At 48.2% G+C, this 26,418-nt stretch overlaps 1 protein-coding gene across 11 annotated transcripts in view; it reads right to left on the bottom strand.

Annotated features, from left to right (window-relative positions):
• Positions 1 to 468: 468 nt before the first annotated feature.
• Positions 469 to 26,418, bottom strand: part of Ssh1 (slingshot protein phosphatase 1) — a 67,925-nt gene continuing 41,975 nt past the window's right edge. For 10 of the 11 annotated variants that reach the window (XM_063225795.1, XM_063225796.1, XM_063225790.1 and 7 more), the window contains 11 exons: positions 25,921 to 25,986; positions 23,764 to 23,958; positions 22,158 to 22,251; positions 20,503 to 20,631; positions 19,741 to 19,783; positions 19,577 to 19,653; positions 17,452 to 17,498; positions 15,601 to 15,747; positions 14,006 to 14,206; positions 9,861 to 10,431; positions 469 to 6,446 (listed from right to left, as the gene is read on the bottom strand). In XM_063225795.1, the coding sequence (XP_063081865.1) occupies positions 5,205 to 6,446; positions 9,861 to 10,431; positions 14,006 to 14,206; positions 15,601 to 15,747; positions 17,452 to 17,498; positions 19,577 to 19,653; positions 19,741 to 19,783; positions 20,503 to 20,631; positions 22,158 to 22,251; positions 23,764 to 23,958; positions 25,921 to 25,986 (2,812 nt within the window). In that variant the 3' untranslated portion in view covers positions 469 to 5,204. The remainder of the gene's footprint in view (positions 6,447 to 9,860; positions 10,432 to 14,005; positions 14,207 to 15,600; positions 15,748 to 17,451; positions 17,499 to 19,576; positions 19,654 to 19,740; positions 19,784 to 20,502; positions 20,632 to 22,157; positions 22,252 to 23,763; positions 23,959 to 25,920; positions 25,987 to 26,418) is intronic. The other variant, XM_003477806.5, reaches the window with a different exon arrangement.

The raw sequence follows: 26,418 nt of genomic DNA, 5'->3' as shown, positions 1-26,418 counted from the left end.
AGACATGAACACCCCATCCTCTTGGTCACAAGGTGCAGCCTGAGAAGCTGGTCCTCTGGAGCACACTCCTGGTTTGGCATTGGCTACCTGGACCAGAAGAGAAGCCATCCAGTGTCCAGGTTCCACCTTGGTGGGGGATACTTTTTGGCTACACAAATGATCACTCATAAAACCAGGAAGGAAAACCACTCATCCTGGGAGGAACTAACATCTCTCCCTTTGGCTATTTTTTTTTTTTTTTTTTTTTTTGGTACGGGGACTGAACTCATGACCTTACACTTGCCAGGCAGGTACTTAGGCTGCTCAGCTAAATCTCCACCTCCCCCACCCTGCTTTGGCTATTTCTTTGGTCTAACTCAGAGCTTAGCACATAGTAGGTGCTCAGTAAGGATGATAATGATATATCAGTCTTGTCTTGGAAAGGGCCAAAGAGGTAGATTCTTCTTGTACAAAGTTAGTCATTAAGCATTTATAAAGAAAAAGTTTATTTTCATCACAAGAAGCACAGATTATATACAATACAGACCAACAGAAGTAAAAAAAAAAAGTGCATTATGCATCTTCTACTGCAAATTCACAGTACAAAAGATACTGCCTTTTAAATATATAATATAAAAAACAAGAAGACAACAATTTAAAAAAATCATTGACACTGTAACGCAACACATGGGAACCCACCTGTAGCTTCTGAAAAACCAAAGAGCAACTTGTCTGATGGAGCGCCTAGATGGGGCAGGAGAAGTGATCTGTACCTATATTTTGTTGCAAAACAGCTCAGGACACTAACAGAGAGGAAAAATAGGGTAGCGTGGGTGGTACCTGACCTCTATTAAACAAGAGCACAAATGGAGTGATGGGCGATGGGTGAGGGGAGGGGCTGGAGTTCACAGGGCCGCTGGGCCTGCACCACTTCCCAGCTGGGTGGCAAATGAAACTGCGTTTTTCCACTGGCCACCAAAGGATGCAGTGTCAGGCGATGGCGGCCTGGCCTGCAGGAACAACCAGTGCTGTGTCCAGAGGCTCCTTGGAGTAGCTGTGGACATACAAGGCCAAACTGCATAGCAAAACCAACCCAAGTCTGGAGAAGGACGAACTCAAGCCCTACGACCACCTTCTGTGGACAACACGAAGTCCCCAATCACTGAAGATGAGTTTTACAGTTTGCATAAATACACAGTATTTGTAAACCATTATTAAGGCACTCAATTGTAAAACAATAATTACAGTGTAGGAAAGAAGGGGGAGCAGCTCTCTTCTCATACAGCAAACGCCTGGGTCAGGGAAGCAAAGGCTGGGCGGTCTGGTTAGTTCACAGCAGGGCTGAAGGCCGAGTGGCAGCCCAACTGCCAGATAGGAGCGAGACACCCATGTCTTCAGATGGACTTGGGGCCTGCACTGGGCAGCGCCCTTCCAGATGGGTCTAGGGGATCCCTTTGTAGCTTGGGGGACACAGCAGGTATGTGGATGAGAGAAATGGTCACATGATAATTTGATTCAAGTTATACTCAATATATATATAATGCATATACTAAAACATATATATGCATATATAATATATGCATGCAGAGCAGACTCAGTCAACTGCAGAGCAGACAGTAACAAAGCAAGTGGCTACGCACAGGAGTAAATCAGGGACCTTCCTTTTGCCTTTAACGTTAGCAGGAACTTGGAGGGTGGAACCAGGACAAGTGAACCGGGTTTGTGCTGTCCAGATGACACCAAGTTTCTGATCTACACAGCTTTCTTGCCAAAGGTGAAACGGTTGCCCTCGGGTGTGTATGTGGTTGGTTGCTGGGTGGCCAGCTAACTAGTTGGGCTGAGTAAATGAACTCGGCACCAAGAGTTCCCAGCTAACAGCAATTCCTTTCCCTTCAGTACTTTGGGCTAAGTTACCTAATACCTTCACTAAATGCTGCAGCATTTGTTTCTGCAGGGGAACAAAAATAGCCCTGGGAAGTCCAGAGCCTTTGGCCCTGAGACAGGATGCAGAAGTACTGCATGGGAGTGCCCTGAAGGTCTGTTCTGTTCGTGCTCAGCCCCACTCTGCGGTATCCTCTGGGCTAGGATATGGTGGGAGGGCTTCAGACATGACTGGAATGCTTTTGAGCTGGAGAGAGTGGGGTAGGGTAGGTGGAAAAGAACGGAGTCTGGACACTGCAGCCTCTGTGTACCTGGTGGGTAACACACGAGTGAGCAACAGGGTGCAGTGGAGAAGGCCTGCTACCCCGCAGACACCTGCTCCCCAGGCGGGGGACCATGCACAGGGAGCAAGGCAGGGAATGCACAGAGGAAGAAACTGTGCTCATGGAAAGTTAGGTGCAACAAGGGACATTTCTGGAGATCTCTGAGACAACTCAAGAGAAAGAAATGGAAATTGGCACTTTCAAGATTATGGTGAGAGGGCAGCCTGGTCTTTCTTCTGTGATCAGTTTCCCCCTTCTGCTTAACAAGATCACCTCTGTATCAATGCGAGACAAGACTGTGGCAAAGTTCAGGCTCACTTCTGGATGCTGGATCAGTCACGGTAGGCAGGGGGATGAAAAGCAGCCCAGTACAGTGTTGGGCAGATTAGCAAATATTCCTTTCCCCTTACATAAACAAAGGCATCAGTGAGGGCGACAGTCACCAAATTAATGACTTGTACAGCACTATCTATGAATTCTCTGCGCCACTTACATTTGAAATTTTCCTTGTCACCTAAAGTTACATACAAAAAGCACCAGCCAAGCTATGACATGTCTTAAGAAACAAACTTTTTTCCCTTCTGATTACCAGCATGACTTTGTGCCAAAGCGCCCCTAGGTTATCAGAATGCTTTCGCCTGGGTAACCTAATGCTTTAAAACCGTCATGTTCACAGGCAATGGGTCCAAGTCTCTCAGAACAATCTTCAGAACCATCAAAAAACCCAGAATGTTTCACCAGCTCTGCTGATGGGGACCAGGGCCCTGGTCTGCCTGGATGTTAGATGATATACCAGCTATGCTTCTAAAAAAGAACCAGTAAGTTTGCCAAGGACCCACTTATATTTACAATCTTCCTCGCCCCTACTCCTTACTGGACAAGAAAAATTATAGCTTTCAAAATTAAAGTTTTCAAAACTGTAACACTCTGCTACACAGATGTTTAAAAGATCAACAGAAGTCTATCATCATCGAATTTAAAGGATTATTTTGACCAAAAATTGATCTGCATGAAATTTAATTTGGCAAAACATAACTGAACTTGATAGTTTTTTGAAAATATGCTTTTGTTGGCTGAGGAAGAAGGGGGAACCCCATAGGGCTTCAGGAATAAGTGGATAATCCCCTTGTAAGGTGATTTCAATTGACACTAGTGGGAAAACAAATTCCTATGAAATAGTGGCATATATTTTTAAAAAATCATGCCAGGAGCAAAAGCTCTTAGAGACGGTGTTTGCCAAAACCCTCTACACTAGTTCAAACAGGAAACAGTCTTCTTGCTGGAGACCCTGCCTGGGTGCTCTCTAGAGCAGCAGCTGTGGGGGCCCAGTTCTTGCCCATGGAAGATGGCAACTCATGCATCTGCTTTCCAAATGTGGCTGGCGCTTGAATGCTTTCTGGTTTCACTGAGCTTACTGGACTGATTCAGCAGAGGGCAAGGTGCTTCTGTGTTCCCCACATACATGCACAAGAGAGGTACGGCGTGGGGTAGGGGGAGCTGGCAAGGCCCGGAGTTGGGAGGAGGGCAAGGTCTGCCCTGAGGTGTCCATGAGACACAGCAGGCTTTTGAATTTGCCTTCTTTCTGCAGGTCCACAGGCGGCAAAGGCCTATAAAGGACTGTCTGTAAATATCTAAGGTGCTGTACGGACTCTCTTGCATATTATTTTATTTTTTATAACCCTTTAAAGATGTAAAAACCATTCTTAGACCACAGGGGCTGTGTTTCACAGTTTGCAGAGCCCTGAATCAAGTGCTTCTCCCTTTCTCCAGAGCTGCTTCTCTTCCTTCAAAATATTTTAGTAGTCTACCCTCCTAGCAGACATCAGGTGAGCCCGGGATTTAAGCCCCACCTGCAAGCCACCCTGCGCTTACCTGGTTCTTGAAGGTGCTACCTAAAGCTGAGGCTTGGGCAACAGCATCCTCTACTCCGTTACTGCTGCTAGGTGGAGCTGCAGAAAGAGGAGGCAGCACTTTCTGCGCAGGGAGGGACACCTGTAAACACTTGTGACGCTTTCATCAGTCTCACTGTGCTCAGAGAAGCTGCCCAGGTGGCTCCTGGAGTAGGGCCCATGAGAATCTTGCCCTGACATCCCTTTTGCTTTCCAAACAGTAGACGGACCTACTAAGCCTGAAGATCAGGGCTTCTGGCAGGACAGTTCAATCCCAGAGCTACCGCACCAGCGTTCCCCGAACTTAAGACACAACTCATCTGGTTCACAGCAGATTCGGCTCTACGATGCTCTGGCGTGCCCCACCAGGCCTGCTGTACGCTTCCCCACCAGCAACGGCCGAGAACATCACACCCAATTCCCCCATCTGACCCGGGTGCTGGCCTCATGGTCATCACCCAGCCACCACAAGAGAACTATGATAGAAGACTAACCGAAAAGGCGACTGCCTCTCAGCACAGCACAAGTTCAACAGCCGGGCTGGCTGCACCTCTCTGCTGACTTTACCTAGCAGTGACCTGCCTGGTGCAGTCCAGCGGAACGTCTCAACACATTTGAGGTTCTGACAAAACAAGAAAACCTGTTTGGAAAAACTCTTTCAGATACAGCATTATTCCTTGGAATGAGCCTTGGTCATTACTGTATTTTAAGAATGAAAGAGCATAGCCAGAGCAGAGGTAGGACTCATGTTGCCATCCCAGAGTTCTTCCAAGAGGGCCAGAGGGAAACGTTGGCCGTGGCGATGATGGCACCACCACGACTCTTCTGCTTGCTGCAAGTGGAACATTGTGGATGTGTGTGCCTATCTGCATGTGTTCTTTAATACATGCTTCTCATTAACAGTAGAGTGTGTCTGCTGGCTGATCGTTCCTGGGTCTCCCAGGTACCTCTCCTTTTCTTCTTGTGCTGTAAATTGTTTTTGTTTCTCCTCCTCCTATGGCAAGAGGGAGGGAAGCCTGGATGACTTTGGTTTAAGACAAATCAAGTTGTTAAGGTATGGATCAGAACCCACAATGAAACTAAGGGAGGGGCCATATGAAAATGCAAGTCCAGTGGAGCAAAGTGGGGGGTGTCAGCTCTTGCTCAGCCCCAGGGGGCTTTTCAAGTTTTCTGGGACAGATTTCCCTGATGATTTGGAGGTTTCAGCTGGGTTCCTTAGGGTGGCCTGGGGTTCGTGCAAGAAGGAGGATTTGCTGCACTTGGCGTCCTGGGAGTCGGCGGTAGTGGATGTGTCGGCCTCACTGGATAGGTCTTCTGTGGAGAAGGTGAGGCTTCCCAGCTTGGCCAGAGAGTGGGAGCGCTTGAGGGGGGACGACACAGTGAGGCCTGCCAACCGGAGCCGGGTCTCAATCTCCTGGGTCCGCTGCTTCACCAGCCCTGGCTTTCCCCGGACGCTGTGGATGCTGTCGCTGCTGGAGCTCCGGGTCAGGTTGGAGCTCATGGAGGAGGACGTGGGGGTGTAGCAGATAGTCTTTAGGAAGTCTCTGGAGAAGCTACTGGTGTGGTCCAGGCGGGAGAGGAAGGGCGGGGGGCTCTTCAGCAAGGCTCCTTCCAACGGCAGGGGTACAGTCTCTGATTTCTCGTCACCCCCTGCCTGGCCAGGCAGGGTTGGGGGCTGTGGTTCCTGGAGCGCGGCCAGCTCCTGGCTCTCCTCGGGGATGCTGTCCTCCAGCCTGCTGGCGACACCTTCCCTGGAGACAGACGCTGTGTCTGCAGGCGGGCGCTTCAGCTTCTCCAGCTCTTTGGTGTGCTTGCGGACCAGGCCTGCCTTCTGCAGCTGAATGATGGACTCCTGGTGCTGCATCAGGTAGCTGTTGGTCGTTGGTTTCTCGGACTCGTTACTGAACAGAAGCCTCAGGTCCTTAGCTGGCTTCTTGGGTAATGAATCTTCCTTCACTTCCATGCTGGCATAGCTCTTGTCACAGTGAGAATTTTTCAACAGGAAGGATTTGGGCAGAACTTTTGGGGTCTCTCTAGAAGGCTCTGGGATGCTAGGGGGTAGCTCTAGGACAGCCCCACCCACACAGCCACTACTCTCTGGTCTCCGTGAAGCTGCTGGTGGTAGCAATGGAAGAGTGTTGGCAGCGTCAGAGGCTGCCTTCTCCAGAGGCCGGGACCTGCTAGACACATGGGCCATAGAGGAAGATGTGATGTGGGGCAGGAAGGCAGGCTGGGAACAGATGGCAGGAGCACCAGGGTCCTCAGTTTGCTCCCTAAAGGCCTCAGGTGCCTTGCTGGCTGCAGGGTACATGCAATCGGCACAGGATTTGTAGGAAGGCTTGACTTTGGTGAGGATCCCAAACATGGCATCATGCTGTAAGGGGACAAGAACATAGGGACACAGTATAATCATGAGCCAAGGATGAAAAAAAATTGGAGGGCAATGAATCAGCAGGGTGTGGAGCTGGGGCCACATGCTTTCCTTTACTCAAGGCCGAAAAACTGAACTGTTGGAACCCACCTGAACATGCACAGCCTGGGTTAGAGAGGACTAGAAATCCCAAGCCAAACTTCCCAGAAGCCAGGGCCTGGGATCCCAGGCAAACCTCTGGTTACAAGACCAGTATGGTCAGGGCAAGGCATCCCAGGACCTCCCTGTCAGCCTGCCTTTCCAGGCTGCCCTCTCGTCTGGAAAGCAAAGTAATCCCTAGAGATCACAGCACTAGGAGAAACAAACTCGAGCATTCCTGCCACAGAAGCACAGAAAGAAGGCCTCTCTCTGGAGTCTCCACCGCAGAAAACTGAGTCCCTCCTGTCCAGCCTGAATACAGTACGGCTCCTGAACCCAGCTGTGGTCTTCACAAAAGAGGTGGCAAAGGACAAAATGGTTTGGGGAACCCTGACAGGTGCCTAAACACGGGGCCTACAGGCCTGGACCAGAAGGCTAGCGGTAGCTTATGCTGGTAGAATCATGCCTTGCCTGTTTCCCAAGGAAATCCCTGCCTTCTGGTCACTAGGACTCTGAGTGGATAGGACATGTATCTCTACACCCCTGGCCTTCTGCCAGGCATGGCAACCCTTCAGGGCCTTGCAGATCAGCTAGCAGGTGGGGTGTGATGGAGGTGAGCCTGTCCAAGGGTAAGCAGGGGGAGGTAACATGGCACACTGTCCAGCTGTGTGACCCTGGAATGATGCCTTCCAGGCCAAGTGTCCTCTTTAAGTAGGGCCTGAGTAGCAGCCCTGTGCCCCAAGGACTGACATCATCTTGAGTAGTGACTGCAAGGGCAGGAGAGGGGCAGGCTTGGGTGGGTGTACGTTGGTGAGAGAGGGGCCTCCTTGCAGATCCTGGCCCAGGCTTCTAGGTTCTACAGTCAGACCTTAGTGTTGTCTAATCAGTGGAAGCCTAACATGGCCAGCATTCTGGATGCGGAAATTTTTCTTAAATTCTAACTGAAGTCTTTCATGTTTGCTTCTTCTACAACCTGAGTTGAAGAAATCCAGCACAGCTGGGCTCTAAGAGCACCATTCAGAGAATCCCTTCACTCCAGCCAGATTCATGGAGTAGTGCCTGCCCAGAACCTAAACTGAGTCAGGTTCCAGGCCTGAAGACAGGCACCACTTAACTTCCAGGGAGGCCTGCTGCCCCCTGGTGGGAATATGTCAAAAAAGCTGTGTGAGAAATGTCTATAATCTCAGCACTTGGGGAAGCTGAGACAGGAGGATGGAAAGCTCAACACCAGCCTGCACGACTTAGCAACTCAGTGAGTCAGAGTCTCAAAATAAAAATAAAGAGGGCTGGGGATGTAGATCAGTGCAGAGGCCCTGGGTTCAAACTCTCTTACTGCAAAACAGCAAAATGAAGAACAACAATGCAAGGGCTGAAACTGTAATTCTGGCACTCAGGAGGCTGAGGCAGGATACCATGAGCCCAAGGCCAGTCTGGACTAAAACAGAGAGACTGCTCAAAAAACAACAAGCAAACAACCTCCAAAAAAAACACCAAAGCAAAAGGAAAGGGCTAAAGAAGTACCCAGCATGAAGGCTGTGGGTCCAGTCGCAGGACTGAGGCTAAGCAGTGCTAGAGTGGGCTGTGCGCGCTCAGCCTCTGGGAGGGGGTGGCCATTGTGGAACAGGCAAGCGCGGCCGAGAGGGGGAGAACAGCTCAGAGACACACGTGAGCGTGCGGGGCTCAGGCGCAGTGGAGGGTGGGACAGGGCCGGAGGGGCACAGGATCACCGCCTCTCCCAAGCAGCACGTTTCGGTCCTCGCTCCATGCTGTGTGTCCCGGTCACCGGGGGCTCAGGGCCTGCGCTCTGCTCACCAGCCTCCAAGCCCTCCCAAGCCTCCCAGTGTCAGGGAAAGAAACAGCCCTGACAGCACGCATGGGGCGCTCACGTGCCTGGCCGCCTCTCCACTGCACCTCAACCACTGCCCCTCCACCGTGGTGTCCAGTTCCTGCCCCTCCACGCCAGGGTCTCTCAGTCCTCGTGGGCTTAGCAACTCCTGCTCTGTCCAGCACTTGCCAGCTCCTGGTCTGCCACTGTGCACAGGGCTCAACACTTTTGTCCTCTTTGCTTCGGCCTCCTGTGTTTGCCCTCCGTCTGTCTCACAAAATGCACAGCTACACCCCCAGCCAGCCCAGCACACCCTGGCTCATACATGGAAGCTGGACACTGCAAAGGAGGCTTGTGTCTAGGTCCTGTTCCCCTGATGATGTTAGGCATTCAGTCTAATTCTGGTGGAAAGGACCAACTGAGACCTTACCTTGCCCTGCGGTCCAAACCCCTCACCTGGTCACTGTCCAGTGGCTCACACTCATGCTGCTTTGTACCAACCAACCATGCAACAATGTCCTCTCGGAGCAGTGTATGCCACTATCTTTAATGGCATTTGCTTTTGGAGGGAAATGGCAAGGAGTGGGGAACCCGTAACTCCCATGTGGCTTGGGAGGATACACCGCATGACTTGGTGGTCGATAATGAATGCCCCACTGTTGTTTGCACGGAACGCCATGGCGGTTACCAGCAGGTCCACTGGAGTGTGCCTGCCGGTGTCCCAAGTGCTCTCACTTAAGAATCTTGGCCGTCCTATGTGGTGGGCAGAAGAGGCCAAGGGCACGTGAAGCTCCTCACCCCAGGGCCTAGCTGAGACTAGGCTGCCCATCACAAAACCAGTGCCCTGCTCCCAGGCCACTTCCTGATGGTGACACTGGGAGACAGGAGGTGGCAATGAGTGATTTTCTGAGCCCACACAAGCTGACACTAAGCTTGCTACAGATCGTCCACCCTAGGTTGGAAGACTACATACTAGGTACTTGTTATCCTGAGAAGAACTGCTCTCTCTGTCTCTGCCTTTTTGAGAGGAGTCTCCCTATGTAGTCCAGGCTGGCCTTGAACTCAAGGCAATCCTTCCGCCTCAGCCAAGTGCTGGGATTACAGGCATGTGCTACCACACCCGGCTACTGGCTCTTTTCAAAGGATGGTAATGGTACTGTGTCACGTTTCATACTAGAGTATTGGGAACACAATATTGCCTCTGAGATTTGTTGCAAAGTTGTCTCAGTAGGGTAAGCGGGTGCGGTGAGCCGATACACGCCGAAGTCAGGTGTTACACGCTTTGTATCTCTCAGGAGCTGGAGGCTTATCTGAGACAGGATGGGGGTGTGGGTGGAGACAGCATGCAGGGGTTCGGTTTATTCCCTACGAGCCGACCAGCCCACGCAGCCCCTCTGGAGCTCACCTCAGGGGCTCAGCAGTACAGGGAGGCAGCAACATGGAGCCAGGCCTACCTCAAAGTCATCTGGGCAGCTCCGCTTGCTGTTGTTGTTATTGAGGTTCTCCCGGTTGAGTGGGCTTCTGTCAGGCTGGGCGGGGGGCCATGCCGACCTGCCCGGTCTCGGGCCCTCCTCCCTTTCCATATCCTCCGCCTGTGGGGAGGAGCCACTGTGGGCTCTGGGGCCCCCCAACTCCAGTTTCTTCTTCACACCCTTCTCACAGAGTCCGGCACCTTCCTGGGCTCGCCGGGCTGGCCTGAGCACCTCCACTGGCTGCGTCACATCCTCCAACAGAGCATCCCTCTCGAGGTCCTCCAGGTGGACTGGGCTGCCAGTGTCATAGTCGGAGGAAGAGTGGAGGGGGTCTGACAGTCTCCGGAGGCAGCAGGGGAGTGCGGGCCCCCCTGGAGTGGGGCTTCCTGGGAGGCCAGGCTGGGCGGCATCATCCAAGCAGGGCAGCCGGCTGTCTGCTAGGGTGCTGTCCAGGGTCTCTGGTAAGAAGTTGCTGGGCTCTGCAGGGTCGTCCATAGGTGGCTGGAGGCTGCTCTTGGTCTGCTGGCGCCAGAGTTTATTGTGCCGCTGTTTGCTGTGGGGACAAAAGAAGAGGAAGTGAGTGGAGAGGGACAGCACCAAGGGTCCCAGCAAGAGGGTGGAGAGGGGGAGAAGCAAGCACGGGACAGCCCAGAGTGAGGTGGGCGCCAGGGCAGGCTCTGGCTCTGGGTTCACTTGTTTACAAGCACACATGGATGGGAAGAAATGCAATGCTAGGGCCCTAAATCATGGCTTGCAAAGTAAACCTTAGGCGACTGACTCTCTCTCACAGCACTAGGGACTGAACTCAGTCCTTTTACACCGGGCTACATCCCCAGCCCTTTAATTTTTTAAATTTTAAGACAGGTTTTGCTGTTTTGCCTGGGCTGGGCTCAAACTTGTGGTTCTCCTGTGTTGGCCTGCTCCAGAGGGCTGCGTGGGCTGACCAATCTACAGGAGTGAGCCGGACCCTGCACACTTGTCTTCACCCCACACTTGGTCCTCTCTCAGGTAAGGCTTCCAGCTCCCTTCCTATTTCTAGCTGTGCACCACCAGGCACAGCTAGGGAAGTCTTATGTGATTTTTTTTAAATCATGTGACAGCAGTACTGCAGATACACTGAGAGTCTTGATTTATTGTCTGGATCTCAGTATTTGGCCCCATTGCATTGTGTGAACTTAGTTACGTTACTGATGCTCCTCTCAGTTTTTCCATTTGCCATTGAGAATAATGATCCTCTCCTACCTATCCTATATAGAAATTAAGAGGACCAAAGTGAAAGCATGCTGGGCATGGTGATGCATGCCTATAATTCCAGCATTTGGGAGGCTGAGGCAGGAGGATCGCTATGAGTCCAAGGTATGCCTTTGACACAGTACATTCAAGACCAGCCAGAACTACACAGTGAGACCCAGTCTTGTATATATATATATACACACACAAAGCAGAAGGTGTGCAAAAGTCTATATTCTAATATAACGATGTAAATACATAACACATACCAGTATTTTTGGGAGAGCCTCCCTAAAGTATAACTATTTCTTTAGATGTGAGAGGTCACACATCAGCTTTAAATGTTTTCTTCTAAGATTTTTTTCTTCAGTTTTGAGGAATGAACCTAGGGTTTCATCGATGCTAGGCAGTGGCGCTATTACTGAATTACACCTGGCCTCTACACTATTACTTTGTTTTTTTTTCCTTCTTCAGTACTAAGATTGCACCACTGAGGCTTTATCCCCAGCCCTTTTTAAAATATTTTTGAGGTAAGTGTCTTACTAAGTCATCAAGTTGCCCAGGTGGGAGTCAGGCTTGGGATCCTCTTGCCCCAGCCTCCCAATGTGCTGGAATTATAGATGGGTGCTACCATGCCCAGCTTCACAATGTCAGGGAAATAAGAGTGGGGGGAGGACAGTGGGAGGAGGGGGAGAGAAGAACAGAGTGCCAAGCATGAAGTAAGTAACCAAGGCCAGCCCTGAGCATTAGAGTAGAGCAACTGACGGAAGCCAGGCTGAGTGTGAGCGTTAAGACAAGGGAACTCACAATCATTCACTACTGTGCGCCACATGACAGCGCTCCACCAGGCTGTGACTCCAGGTCACAATGCTGTGCTGCTACGAACCTGGCCCAGAGAACCCCATTCAGACTGAGGGCAGCAAGTGACTGACAGGCTAAGGGAGAGAGCAGGAAGCATGCTGGCCTCCAGCCCCGCCTAGATCCTGTCCAGCCACTCTCCGAGTGACAGTGAAGGAGTCCAGACCGTCCAGAGCTGTTCTCTGGGCCCTGTTCGTGTTGCCAGGGCACTCTTGCTTTCCCAAACTTGGCCAGGAAGCTGATGGAGCTGGCCTCTGGCTGTCTTCCAACTTGGGTCAGAAATACCAAGGCAGGCCCACCTTCTACAGGCTGAACGGATGGCAAGAGCGAGCGAGGGAGGGAGGCAGTAACCCGAGCTACAGGCTTCTGAGGGCATCCGGGCTACTGTGGTGCAGGGGGACATACCTGGCACCAGTGAGGACCCCAGCCAGGGGATCCTCAGCGGCAGGATAACCTTGGAGCTGCCCTCCCCAAGTGCTCCCCACCACCCTGCCATCCACTGGGCTGTGTGATGTGGGACACGTTAACCTCTCAGTCTTAGACCCCTATCCACCCCTTTAAAAGGGGCGAGGCTGTACCTTGAAGATCTTTTTGGGTGGGAGTTAAGTGATTTTAGCAGCTATATTTACTGACTACTCACTAGGGGCCAGATGGCAGAGATGTGGTAAAGGTAAACTGTCTGAGCTTATGCAGATCTCAAAACAGCCCTATTAGGTGGCTGATTTCGTTTTTCATTGTGGTTAAATACACTTACCATTCTTGCTGTCCTGATCACTTCCATGTATACACAGCTCAGCAATATTAGATATATTAAATATATACAAAACGCTGTGCAACCTCTGTAGAAATGTGGCTCCATAACTTTTGGGCAGGGGTCAAATCTAGGACCTTAGCACTGAGTTACGTACCCTACCCTTTTTATTTTGAGACAGGGTCTTATTAAGTCACTAAGTTGCCCAGGCTGGACTCTTACTGTCTCTGCCTGCCAGAGTGCTGGGATTACAGGTGACATGGTGACACCTGGCTCTGTAATTCATTTTGCAAAACTAAAATTGTGTGCCCACTAAACACTCTTTCTCCTCTTCCGCTCCTGGCGATCACCATCATATTTTCTTTCTCTTTGAATCTGACTATTTGAATGTACTATACATATAAATGAGGTTCCACAGTATCTGTTTTGTTAATGGATAATTTTATTGAGCACTTCTACCTAATGGTTCATTCTGGCAGAATTTCCTTCCTTCGCTTTAAGAAACAGGAGTCTCACTACGTTACCAGGTGAGGTAAGAAAAGAGAGAGCTTGTACATCTGTTACCCATAATGGCCTAGGGTTTCTGGGGTCAAAGGACCCCTCAATTTCATTCTCCCCAGAGGGGGGACTACAGGCATGTGCCATCACGCCTAGCTATAATTTCCTTCCTTTTTAAGGCAGAGAAACATTCTGTTGTATGTGTTTACAGTTGACCTGGAATGTCTCTCAATTCTTTAGGTATACACTGGAAAGGAAATGCTGGCACTCCACTTTCCTGAGGATCACCATTCTGTCTCCCATAGTGTCTGCAGCATCTGATCCCTGGGTGGGTGTGAATTCTTTGTTTGGAAGAGGGAACTGAGACTCAGGTGATTTTCCACACTTATCAGCGGTGGAACCTGGCTGGTGGCCTCTGCTGTTCCTTGGCTTGCCCTACCATGCAGCCTGTGGACCAGGCTTGGCACAAAGCAGGTGCTCAGGAAATGGGATTTGCACACACCAGGTCGGCCCTTGGATGAGGAGTTAGGCACTTTTCCCCGCCAGTAGCAAAACAAGCTTTATGTGTGTGCCAACAGAATCAAAACAGATCCCTCCTGGAAACCACTCATCAAAGCCCAAACAATAGTTATTTTTCTCAAACCTGCTCCCCCCAAAAGAAAGGCTTTTTAGCTACAGAAGCTGCTGCCAGGCCCAACAGGAGGCTGGAATGCTGCAGGCGCCTGGCAGGCTTGGCCACAAGGCTCCTCCAGCTGAGTCTGCCAACTCGCTTCTCCAGGCAGGCACCCACCTTGCATCCAAGATGCCTTCATACTCAGACAGCTGCCTCATAAAGCCCGCATTGGGTCGCGTGATGCTACGCTTCTGCTTCACATAGTTATACGCTTTTTCCAGGGGCCAGCCAAATTCCTTCATCGCATAAGCTATGACCGTGGACGCTGATCGGCTGACACCCATCTTGCAATGGACCAGGCACTTGGAATGGTTTCTCCTGCAGGGTGGGAGTGGTGGAAAGAATTACTAATCTTCTGTAACTTCAGTGTTCAGGCTTTACCAACTGATTCTTTTTTTAAGCTCTGAAGTTATCTCCTGGCTGAAATCCTCCTATGTCCTAATGTTTATGGAGCAGATTCCATGCACCCTCTAAAGGAAATATTTTGGCTGTGAAATCAATTAGCAAACAATGGGAAATCAAGATAAATCTGCCCTAGCCTAGCCCAACTTTGCAGGCTGGCTTCAAAAGGCAGTGGCTGCTTTCAGGGACAAAGTGGGAATCCTCTCAGTCACTAGAAAGGCTCGGTCACCTGCAACCCCTTCTTGGACATCAACTGGGCAACTAGAGATTTCTGCAAAAGGTGCCCAACTGCTACAGCAGATGGAGATGCTCAATAAGCTACTGTAGAAAACAGGGTCAGTGAAGTCTAACTGCGCAACCCTAGAGAGACCAAGGCAGTCTTCTGCAGCAGCGTCCAGGGGCGAGAGCCAGAACAGCAGCAGCTCTGGCTAAGGCACAACAGAAAGAGAAAGGGAGAATGAGCTGACCTGCTACCTGGGAGGAGGCGGTACTGGCTAAGTATAATAATTCCAGAAATGCATGGAAGGGAACCCTACACTACACCTGGGAAACTACTGGTCCGGAAGGCTGCCCTGCCAGGTGGGAGCAGGTGCCAGGCTCCTATACCTGAGGCTTACAATTCCTCCCAAAATGGCTGTCATGCTGTCCCCCACTCTGCACCTACCCCCACCCCCAGTCCCCCAGGGGTAGCCCTGAGTATATCTCCTGAGGAAAGCCAGAGACCAAGATGAGATTTTAGTAAGGACACACCATGTGGCTTTGACCTAGAGGGGTACAAAGGAAGGCATTTCTCTTGATAGCAATTAAGGTGGTATCTCTTGCTCCTCAGGATTTCAGTCAGATAGTTGTTCCACAGGAGACAAAAATGGGAGGGTCCGCTGATGAGCTCAGGGACAGTGGACTGCCCCCACCTGTGGTCTGGTCAGCTATGTTCACAGGACCAGGAACACTGTTCTAGCAGGAGGAGAAAGCTCATATTCTTTGGGGAGCAGCCTCTATAGAGGTCTCAGTCCTGTGGGGCCTCCTTTGGCCCTGCAACTCCCTATAGGGAAAGCTCCCCAGTGTCCCTTGGTATTGGATCCTCGCCTGCAAACTGGGTTGATGACAAAATCTGGGGCCAATGTCACAACTAGGGGTAGGGGGGAGACGATGAGCTCCCAGGTCACAGATGACCAACACCCTTTCCCCTTTGGTGCCTGGGATCCCCAGACCTCAGAGCCTCCTGGGCTGGTCAACTTCTATGCCACTCATCCTGACCACCCAGGCTGCTGGTCAGTGTCTTCGCTGGATCAGCTTCCTTGCTCACTTACTTTGCTTTGTTTATAAAATGATACGCTTCGTTCCAGTGGGCAAGAAGGTCTGTGGTCTCTTCATCATAGACTCTGATGTTGTGATATGCAAATAAGCCAGGAAAGAAATTATCTATTTCTCTAGTGACATTTAAAATGTAGTCAACCCTGCAATGAAAAAAAAAAAGACTTAGAATGAAGAACTAAAAAGTAAAAGTAACAAAAAACTGCCAGAGAGAAAAAAAATTTTAATGTACATGAATACAGTACTTTTGTAGTTGTATTTTTCTTTTCCTTTAATAGCATTTTAATTTCCTTTACATGAGAATGTATTATATTTATACCCAAAAAATCTTAAAAAAAAGAGAAGGCAGTTCTAAGCACTGCTAAGGAAGTAAATGTGTTATATAAATACATTTTTAAACTCCTTAAACTTTTAAAATTTATAAGTACTAATAGTATAGAGAATTAGCCAGGTATGTGACATAAACCGGTAATCCCAGCTAATGAAAGGCTGAGACATGAGCATCACAAGTTCAGGGGTAGCCAGGGGCAATTTAGTAAGAGCCAGTCTCAAACTGGGGATTTAGCTCGCCAAGTGCAAGGTCACAAGTTCTACCCAGGTACAAACAAACAAACAAACAAACAAACAAAAAATTGTCTCAAAATAAAAGCTGAGGATATAGCTCAACACTTCTGGTTCTGTCTAGTACTACAAAATAGAAAAAACAAAAAAGTACATAGTAGTTTAAAACAACAACAAAGTCTGCACTCAAATAGTTAAAGATAAAATATACTCATGTATCATTTATTCTTAGAAACTGCTTTTTTTTTAGAATAAAGGCAAGATATAAACAAATATTTGCAAGAGCCTATTCACCCAGGTTCTATAGTTCAGAATCCTTAACCAGTGTTTTTATTTGTGGAAGACCAAAGTATCTCACACAGGCTTCATAAGCAAATGTAAGAGAATACTTACAAAACATTAAAAAGATACCTCTAAATCTCACCTACTTACTCCCAATGAGAAGGAAGCACACAGAGCATCGCCCTGTATCTGAGTACTCTGTTGAAAGACCACATCTAATCAGTAGTTTCAAAGATATATTTTAAGATTTGTTTAGTCTTGGTTTTCAGATGTAGTAATTCAAGAATGCCATCATGTCAGACCCACAGAATGGTGATTTTGTGGCTATATTGTTTAAAAAAAAAAGTCCACACATCTGCTCTTGAGGGTCTAGCTTTAAACACTTTTCATTCCTGCTGCTGAGCGTTTATTTCTCAGAGACAGGCTGGCCAACATTATTTAGTTGCAAGATTCCCACCAGGCCCAAATATAACCTCAGACAGGGCCGGAGTGGTCCAGTTTTCAGGGTTGCTGACTGGCCACTTGGCCAACAGAGATGTGCATCTATGCTAGGATTCTCAGTGACTGCAGGACAGTGAGGCGGTGGGAGGGAGCTCAGAGCCTTGTCAGATTTAGGCCATCTTACACCACGTGACTGCACTTCAGAAAGCTTCTCCCTGCCACACACAATCGCAAAGACTCCAGGAAAATCTACAACCTGTGAACTCAGAACGTGGCATTTTGTTTTAAATTCTTTTTTTTTTTTTTTTTGGTGCCAGGAATTGAACTCATGACATTGCGCTTTCCAGGCAGGCACTTAAGCCACTGAGGTAAATCCCCAGCCCCAAGAATGTGGCATTTTGAAGCAGCTCTGCGCAGCTGCACGGACCAGCTCCTCCAGCCACTTCAGCACCCAGGATGTAGGTGATCTGAGGCAGGCAGCCGGAGGTCTCAGCCTCCATAGCTGGCGGAGCAAAGACTCCAGAGCTGCCCAGGACAGGGGAAGACAAGGGGCGCAGACTCACCCTGAGCCCTGCAGCTCCTCCAGATTGGATGCATTCCATTCAGAACCCTGGGGGACAGATCACACAAACCCCCGTAAGTGTCATAGTTAGCCTCAGAGCTGCTAATGGGAGGCCCGGGTTACCCTAGCCTTTCACAGCCCTGGCCTCAGAGAGAACCGGAAGGCGCAGGCATCCATGCAGGTGCCCCAGGGCCTGGCGAAGAGCAAGTCTGGGGAAACCTGTTCTCTTTTCATTACTTCTTTGCCCAGGTCTGTGGTCACCAGAGGCAATGACTGGCAACTTCTGCCCCACTAATTTCGATGGGAACCATTCTCCCTTTTCTGGGAAATAGTCTGGCAGTGTTCTAAAAAGTTCCCACCCTATGACCCAGTAATTCCATTTATAAAATGCTATCTCAAGGAAATAACAATTCACACAGTGATTTAGGAACAGGGATGTTTATGATTATTCGTAATAAAGTAATGGAAATAACCCAAAGGTCCAACAGGAAGAAATCAGTAAAATAAGTGAGGATGAATCCCTATGAAATAAATCAGCCCTTTGCAGAATAGTTAGTGGCACACAGGGAAATACCACATGAGGACAAAGAAAAAAAAAGCAGGGTATAAAAGCACATAATCAAAGAATATGATTATTTCCTATTCTTTCTTCTTCTTCTCAGTACTGGGAATTGAACCCAGGACCTTTGCACTGGACCATTCTCAGCCCTTTCAAACATTTTTCATTTTGAGACAAGGTCTCGCTAACTTTAGCTCAGCTGCCCAGGCCACGCTTGAAACTGTCATTTATTTTTCAGCTTCTACCTCCCCACGAACTGGGTTTGTAAGTGTGCATTACCACAGCTGGCTTCTTTCTTTTTAAAAGTTATGTAACTAGCTGGGTGTGGTGGCACATGCCTGTAATCCCGTCACTCAAAGAGGCAGAGGCAGGAGAATCACTACAAGTTTGAGGCCAGTCTGAGCTACACCACAAATTCAAGGCCAACCTCAACTACAGTAAGACCATCTCAGCAAAAAACAAAACAAAACAAAAAGAAGCTATGTAACTTCAAAAAAATCCAATGGGCAAGGCCCTGGGTTTGATTTCCAGCACTGCAAAAGACAAAACAAAACACTTCAAAAAACATAAGATTGGAAAGTAAATAAACTGAGATGCTAAGAGCACCTTCCACTGGGTGTGAGATGGGGTGGGGCTGTTTTCTCCTTTAGATTGATTTACATTTCCAACCTTCCACAGCATGTTTTAAATTACTTCTTTAAGAACTGGCAGGCTGCTGTGTAGCTCAGCAGCACAGTGACTACCTGCGAGCGTGAGGCTGGGGTAACCCTGGAACCAAAAAAAAAAACAAAAAACAAAAACAAAAAAACGAAAAGAATTGGTATCATTAGCCTAGTGTGGTGGCATTCCCTGTAATGCCAGCATTCAGAAGGCTGAGGCAGGAGGATAGTTGTAAATTCAAAACCAGCCTGGGCTACAAAGTGAGCCCTAGGCCAGTCTGAACTGCATAGCGAGACCCTGTCTCAAAAAAAAAAAAAAAAAAAAGGTATCATTAAAAGACAAACCCTCAATTCTTGAACTTTCAATGAATATGGAAGGGAAAACACAAAGCAAAAGCAATCACTTTGGTCTTAGGAAATACAGACTGAGGTAAAGTCACCAAAGGCAAAGGCGTGTCTCAGTTTCTCTGCCGCTGTGCTTCCCCAAGTTCCAAAAAACCATCACATATATATAAAATCAATCTGCCTCTCTTGCTCTCTGGAATGTTCCAGGAAAGAGGCCATGAATGCCTTCTAATAGTGACCCTTCTAATAGTGAGAAAGCGGAGGGAGGGGCCTTTCAAAGCGTTTCAGCAGGACAACATCAGTGCCAGCACTCCCTGTGTTATCTTTCAGTGTATTGTATAGTTCTGTGTAGTTTTCAAATCTATACATTTTCACGTGTACATATGGAGAGGAAAACACAAAGCAAAAACAATCACTTAAAAAAGAAACAAACCTTAATTCTGAATTTTCAAACACTGGTGGGAGCTCCAGGGACTCTGCACCTCTAGGGACTTACCCATCAATGCATCAAAATACATGGCCAGGTAGTTGTCATGGCATAGACCTCTGGAGGATGCACTTACTTCTGGCAGGTTAAAGCAAAGTGGTCCTGCCTTCAGCAGCCCACAGGCGCCCTCAGCTTCCAGGTTGTACTTTCTCCCTAGTCACACACAGACTATTTATAACAGTGCCTCCTGACCCTGCATTCAGCACCTCAATGTGTATTTTATATAATGCTCATAATCACCTGGTGAGGTCCAGGAGGAAGGCAGAGCGGCATGCTCCAAGTCCTGCAGCGGGAGAGGGAGAGGAGAGGTGCAGGAACTTGGCCCTGCTGGGTCTGACTTTATGCTACCCCAAGGCCTCCTACTAATTTTAGTAAGAAGCCTTCCTCTATAATCTCTCACTTTGAAACCTTGCCAGTTGCCTTCTATCCAGATTTATAACACGAACATACTCAGCACGAGCTGAGGTGCAGGGAGCCACCCAACCACCCAGAGCTCCGTGACCTGGGTGGACCACACCAGCAGGCTCTGGGCACAGTGCACGGGAGCTGCCATTTGGATAGGCTCAGAAGGGCAGCTCTGACTCAGGTGACAGTCTGTCTGCACTGCTGTTTCTTGTGTCTCTGGATGCTCAGGCACAATTCTGGGACTCAGTGGATATACTAACTGGGGTCCTGGACCCATGAACCTTTGGAGATAACTTTTTTATCTCTGGGACCTTTTTGTTAGTGACTGAGGAGGACTAAGGGCTGTGAGGGTCTGAAAGCACTTGCCAGCTAACTATGCCAAACCACTTCCCGACAACCCTGCAGCTCAGCAGGTCTAACATCTGGTGCCACCGCAGACCAGTACGCTGCAGGCCACAGGGGTCAAAAAGGGAAGCTCCCAGAAGAGTTAGGGTGGGAGCTCCAGTAAATCAAACTTTTACCCTGACTTGTTCCAAGCTCTAAACGAGGTCTGATTTATGATCCCAAAAACAGATACCACTGGGCTATGCCTCTTACAAGATAAAGGTGATCGAAGATAAGGGAGGGCTTGTCCATCTGTCCCAAGATAAGCAGCATTTCGTTGTCTATGAATTCCTTGAATTCCTTCAAGTTACAGTTCATCTGTTTCTCTAGTTCATTACGGATCTGCAAAGTGGAAAATGTTAGGAAGACTGATCTGTAAAGAAAAGCTGCCCACCTCCAAGCAACTAAAGTCAAATTGCAAACTATGACTATTTCAAAAGGGTGTTTTGTTTTGTTGTTTAATCTTGTTTTCTTATTTTCCCCCAGAGCAACGCATCTGGATGAAGCAGCACATATGTGGGTAGCAGGAATTCAGGTTACTCAGCCTACAAGTAAACCCAACTAGGGGAAACTGATTTCAAATAAGGAATCTGATTTTCATGAGATCTTTTCTACCAAGTTTAAAGCATTTATTTTTTCACAATTAAATATCAAATATATTACTGTGAGACTATAAAGTCAGTTTCCTTTTGCCTAGGAAGCTATCAGTGTATGATCTGTAAAATACATTAATAAAAATGTATTAACATGTGTATAACTTTTAAAGACAGTAATTTCAACCATTTAACTCCACCTAGCTCCCCCCCCCATTGGGGATCGAACTCATGACCTCATGCTTGCCAGGCAGCTGCTTATGCCACTGAGCTAAATCCCCCGCCCTAATCTCCACCTAGTTTTAAGTGGTTACTGTAACTTTTTGCATTCCTTGAACAAAAAAGAACAATAACAAATGAACAAATAAAAATAACTGATGTAGGAAAACATCAAAAGGAGACAGTCTAGGATTTGCACCTTGCTGCTCAATTGTAAACCTGTGCAGAATGAAGTTTTTTGAGACAGTGTTTCACTGTGCAGTTCAGGCTGGACTTGAACTCACTTTGTAGCCCAGGCTGGCCTCCAACCTGCAGTTATTGTGCCTCAGCTTCCCAAAGGATTGTGCCAGGATTACCGATGTGCACCACCACACCTGCCTGAAAGTTTTTTTGTCTTTCACACAAAACACAAGGCAATGTGGGGCAGAAGAGAGAAAGAGGGCATTAACATACAACACTACCAGACACTGTGAAACAGCTGTAATTTCAGCTATGTGGAGACTGAGGCAGGAAGATTCCAAGTTTGAGGCCATTTTGGGCAACTTAGGGAGACCCTGTCTCAAAACTAAAAAATAAAAAGGACTAGAAATGCAGACCAGCACTTCCTGAGTTCAATTCCCAGTACCATGGGTGTGTAAGCATGTGTGTGTGTAGCAGTGTGTATATGGGGGACAACCCATGCACTTCATGGAATTATCAAGACAGGTCAAAGGTAAGATTTAGGGAGGGCAAAAAACACATCCAAGACCTCACAGTTTTAGTAGTAGCAGCTCTAGAATTAAATTAGAGTCAGATTCAAGGCCTGTGTGCCTTCCAGTAAGTCTTGTTGCCACTGTACAAAGGCAAAAAAAGCTTGGATTTAGTTCAGCAGCACAAGTGCCTGCCTAGTAGGCATGAGGCTGTGAGTTCGATCCCTGGTACAAACAAAACAAAACAAAACAAAAAAAACAGAGGGTGGGGTGGTGAGCAAATCTGGAGAAGACAGGGTGTTGGCTAGGCCTGTTTCTATGTATCCTATGACCTCCTTGCCTGCTACAACAGCAAGACTCCTCTTACTTCTTTGGAGGTCACATTTTCGAGATCCTGGCTCATCATGATGCTTCGCAGTTTGGCTTTGATGAGACGCTCAGTCCTTTCTCCTTCGGTTGGCCTGGAAAGAAAGAACATTTAGGAAAGCATGGAACCACAGGATGCCTGAGGTTAGGGGCCACAGAAACATCAGCTGCTTTGGGGTGCAACTGAGTGTGACCGGGGCACACAGAGCCTACTTTCGGTGTGCTGTTTTCCAGGTCTGGGAGAGGCATGGACGCTTGCTCACTATCTAGATCCTGTGGGAGATGCCACAGAGGAGGAGGCAGCGAAGAGGACAGAACTCCTTCCCTGCTCAGGCTCTGCAAAGTCAGTCTCTTGGGGCTGCAACAGCCTGTGTAACGTCCCGAAATATTATGCCCTTCAGTCCCTCCCAAAATGCCCACATGTGCAGCTATTGCTGTGTCCTGAGCAGCCTGTCCTGCCTGGGTCCAGCTCGTCATGTCCTTCTCATACGGATTCAATATTTATGTCTTCCTTAATACTTTTACATACCATCTCTTTCCAGGGTCACACAAGACCAGGACAGTCCTTTCCTGTCATATACCTAAAGGAACATCACTTCTCACCACACTTTCTTATGGTTTCTTTGCATACTTGAATGATGTGGCTTTCAATTGGGCTGCTTCTCCTCTGTCTACAGCTGTCTTCAATTCAGTACCAGTCAGGCATGGGGGTGCATGCCTATATCCCACTACTTTGGGAGGTTGAGGCAGGAGGATCATTAGAGTCCAGCATGAGCAACTGATCAATTTAATAAGACCCTAAATTAAAACATTAACATAAGGGCTGAAAGTGTAGTTCAGTGTGAAGGTCTTGGGTTCACTTACCACTACTGCAAAAAACACAAAAACAAAAGTGTCCCAAATTGGGCATGGTGGCATACATTTGTAATTTCAGCATTTGGGAGGCTGACACAGGAGCTGCTAAGAGTTCACAACTAGCCTGGGCTACCTAAAGAGTTCGAGGTCAGCTTGAACTACATAGCAAGACCCTGTCTTAAACAAAACAAAGCAAAATGAAAAAACAGTGTTCCAGCAGAATGTGACACTTGGAGAGTAGGTTCTCGACCCAGAAAGAACACCTTTCTTCCTTTTCCTCAAACTAAACTCTGAAGAGCATGGCCTCGGGTCATGTTAGTGCCACTGGTGACCACTTGACAGAGGCCATCTGCTTCACTGTTGCTGTTACAAAGGCAGACTCCTTTCTGGATCAAGGCGTTTCAAGAGATGGGAGATCACGTTCATGAGTCTCCTAGAGGCGGAAAGGGAAGCTCTGGCAATGGGTATAGGAAAGGCCCAGCACAGAGCACTGCCTAGAGGTGAAAAACACAGCAGCACATCCTTTGGGGGCTGATGGAAGTCAGGGATTCGTTCCCCCAAAATATATTCATCAGTTGTCTCTGACTTTTAAAGGGGGTCTATGTCACACACCCAATAGCCAAAGGTATCCCAGGGGCCCCAGTTATACCCCTACAGCATAGGCTGGTTCTGGGAAGGTGATGTGCAATCAAGGTTCTTCTCGGAGCTGTGCCCGACAGGCCCAGGGCCAGGGAGTTGGGTACCACACGTACTTGTCAACAAACAGGGCAGGGGAGTCGGGCCGCGTGGACTCCAGGTCTGGCATGGCATTCCACTCATTGATGCAGCTCTGCTCCGAGCCGATGCAGCTTTCGTAATAGGAGGCCCAGATGAGCGCCACACCACCGGGGAAGTAGTTGTGCCTTCGAGCCACCTCGCAGGCCTTGTGAAGCACTTGCAGGGCAGACCTGTGGGTGAAGGTGGGGAGGGTCAGGCCTGGAAAGGCACAAGAAGTGCTGGGTTTTCCCTCTGAAAGAGGGTTAAAGTTGGGGAGGTTTATAAAGGACTCACATGCTTACATACAAGAGAGTGCGTGCAACCTACGGCGGCCTTAAACAGCTGGATTCAGAGCTAGCTAGTCTCTAGGGTATACACATCTGCTGTGTCCACAAGCATGTGGAACATCCCTCATCACTCCCAAAGGGGTAAAAGGTAACGGCTGTGACAAGCCCCGTAACTCTTTCAAAAGGGCTGGTTCACAAGGTATTTTACATCCCTTTAATTAACTCCAAAGGGTTACAACCGACTTTTGAAGTTGTGGTATCGTTGAATGTAGGAGTCATGAGGGAGCCTCACAGCAGAAAAGAAAGGTGATTAACGTTCTGCAGAGAAATCTGAAGGCATCATCCTAACAACTGAACTTCTAACCTGTCTACCAGCCTGTCAGTGTCATCACAGCTGAGAGGCTCAGCTTCCTCACACAAGAACTAAGTGCAAGGGGGTTCTGGGAAGCACAGTGGGCAGGAGACACGGCACAGTGTTTCACTGAGCTGCCCTCTTTTGCTTCTCTTTGCAAAAATCATGTCTGTTCTATGATTTCCAGTTTCTGCATGCCTAAGAGAGTGCCACTGCCTTCACTGAAAACTCAGCACCTACTTAGTGGCAGCCAGGTGGAATAATGACATTTTATAGGGTCTCAGATATGTAAAAATGTCTGTTTAACAATCGTTTTAAAAATGCAATTTGAAAAAGGGCAAAGGACTTGAATAGACATTTCTCCGACGAAGATACAAAAATGTAAATAAGTACAAGAAAAAATGCTCAACATTAAGTCATTAGAGAAATTCAAATCAAAACCATAGATACCACTTCACAACCATTAAGGTGGTGATCATAAAAAATACAGCTGGGTGCAGTGGTGTACACCTATAATTCCAGCACTCTAGGAGCTGACCAGAAATGTCCCAAGTTCAAGGGCAGCCTTGGCTACTTAGGGAGACCTTGTCTCAAAAGAGAAAGACTGGGGATGCAGCTCAGCGGCAGGGTGCTCTCCTGGCATGCAAAGGCCCAGGGTCCCAATTCCATTACTGTAAAACAAGCAAACTATACACACACACACACACACACACACACACACACACACGCACGCACACACGCACGCATGCACGCACGCACGCACACGCACCATGCACGCATTCCTCAAACGAACGAACAAACAAACAGAATCCCAGGAGTTGACAAAGCTATGCAGAAACTGGAACCTGGTATTTTGCTGATGGGAAAGTAAAACGGCATGGCCACTATGGGAAAGTTAGTGATTCTCCAAACTGTTAACCCAGAATTACCATGTGACCCTCCAAGGCCACTTCTAGGTATATTCCCAAAGAAACTGAAGGCAGAGTGTCCAATACACATACACAGAGGATCACAACAGCATTACTCACACCACCCCAAAGGCAGAAAGAACCCTAATGTCCATCAACAGACGAATCAAGCCAGTATGATACACTCATACCATGGAGTATCAGTCAGCTTTTAAACATGTAAGGAGAAACTGGGTACACGCTGCAACATGAATAACCTGTAAGCATTATACTGAGGGAATGAGACACATATTGTATAATTTCCTTACGAGGTTCCTACAATAGGGAGACTCATAGAAACAGGAAGAATAGAGGTTATCGGGCCTGGGGAAAAGGAAAAGAAAAAGCTATTAGTTAATGGGTTTGGAGTTTTTATTTGGGAAGATGAAAAAGTTCTGGAAATAGTGTGCATACACTTAATAGCACTAAATTGTACATTTAAAAATGGCTAAAATGCAAATTTCATATTAGGTTTATTTTGCCACACATACCCTTAAACAAGAGGGTGTTCTTCTATTTATGCTGTCATCTAGAAAAGGAGTTAAAAGTTCCTAAAACCCCACTTACCACATGGCCTGGACAGACACGGGCTTAAATATGTGCATCCTTCCAGCTGTGCTCACACTGAACCCACTGAGAATGAAAAACAAAGGGAAAGGAACCCACGGTGAGAAAGCAGACCTTTAACCACTGTGACTCTGAGAACAAGTCCTCTCGGGCTGTCTGATGAAGGCCGAAGAACCCACTGCAGCAAAAACAAGGGCAAAAGCTGAAAAAACCCTCCCAAATAGGAATTCTTGTTTTTAACCCAGCCAGCTCAGCTCTGCCAGACACTGCAGTCTAGCAGACAGGAAGAAGCAAGTTGGCTGCCTGACACCATCTCTTACGTTCCCCTACCCACTACCTCCAGACTCCTCCCCTTCCCGCCTTCCTATAAGAAAATATGTTAATGGAAGACAATTTTTTTTTTGGGTACCGGGGATCAAACTCATGACCTTGTGCTTGCCAGGCAGGCACTTATGCCGCTGAGCTAAATCCCCAGCCTGAAGACAATTTTTTTTTTTT

Source organism: Cavia porcellus, unplaced genomic scaffold, assembly GCF_034190915.1.
Source record: "Cavia porcellus strain 051 isolate PalLab524CR breed Dunkin Hartley unplaced genomic scaffold, mCavPor4.1 scaffold_16, whole genome shotgun sequence".
NCBI lineage: Eukaryota > Metazoa > Chordata > Mammalia > Rodentia > Caviidae > Cavia > Cavia porcellus.
This window is presented reverse-complemented; position numbering and strand designations above follow the sequence as displayed.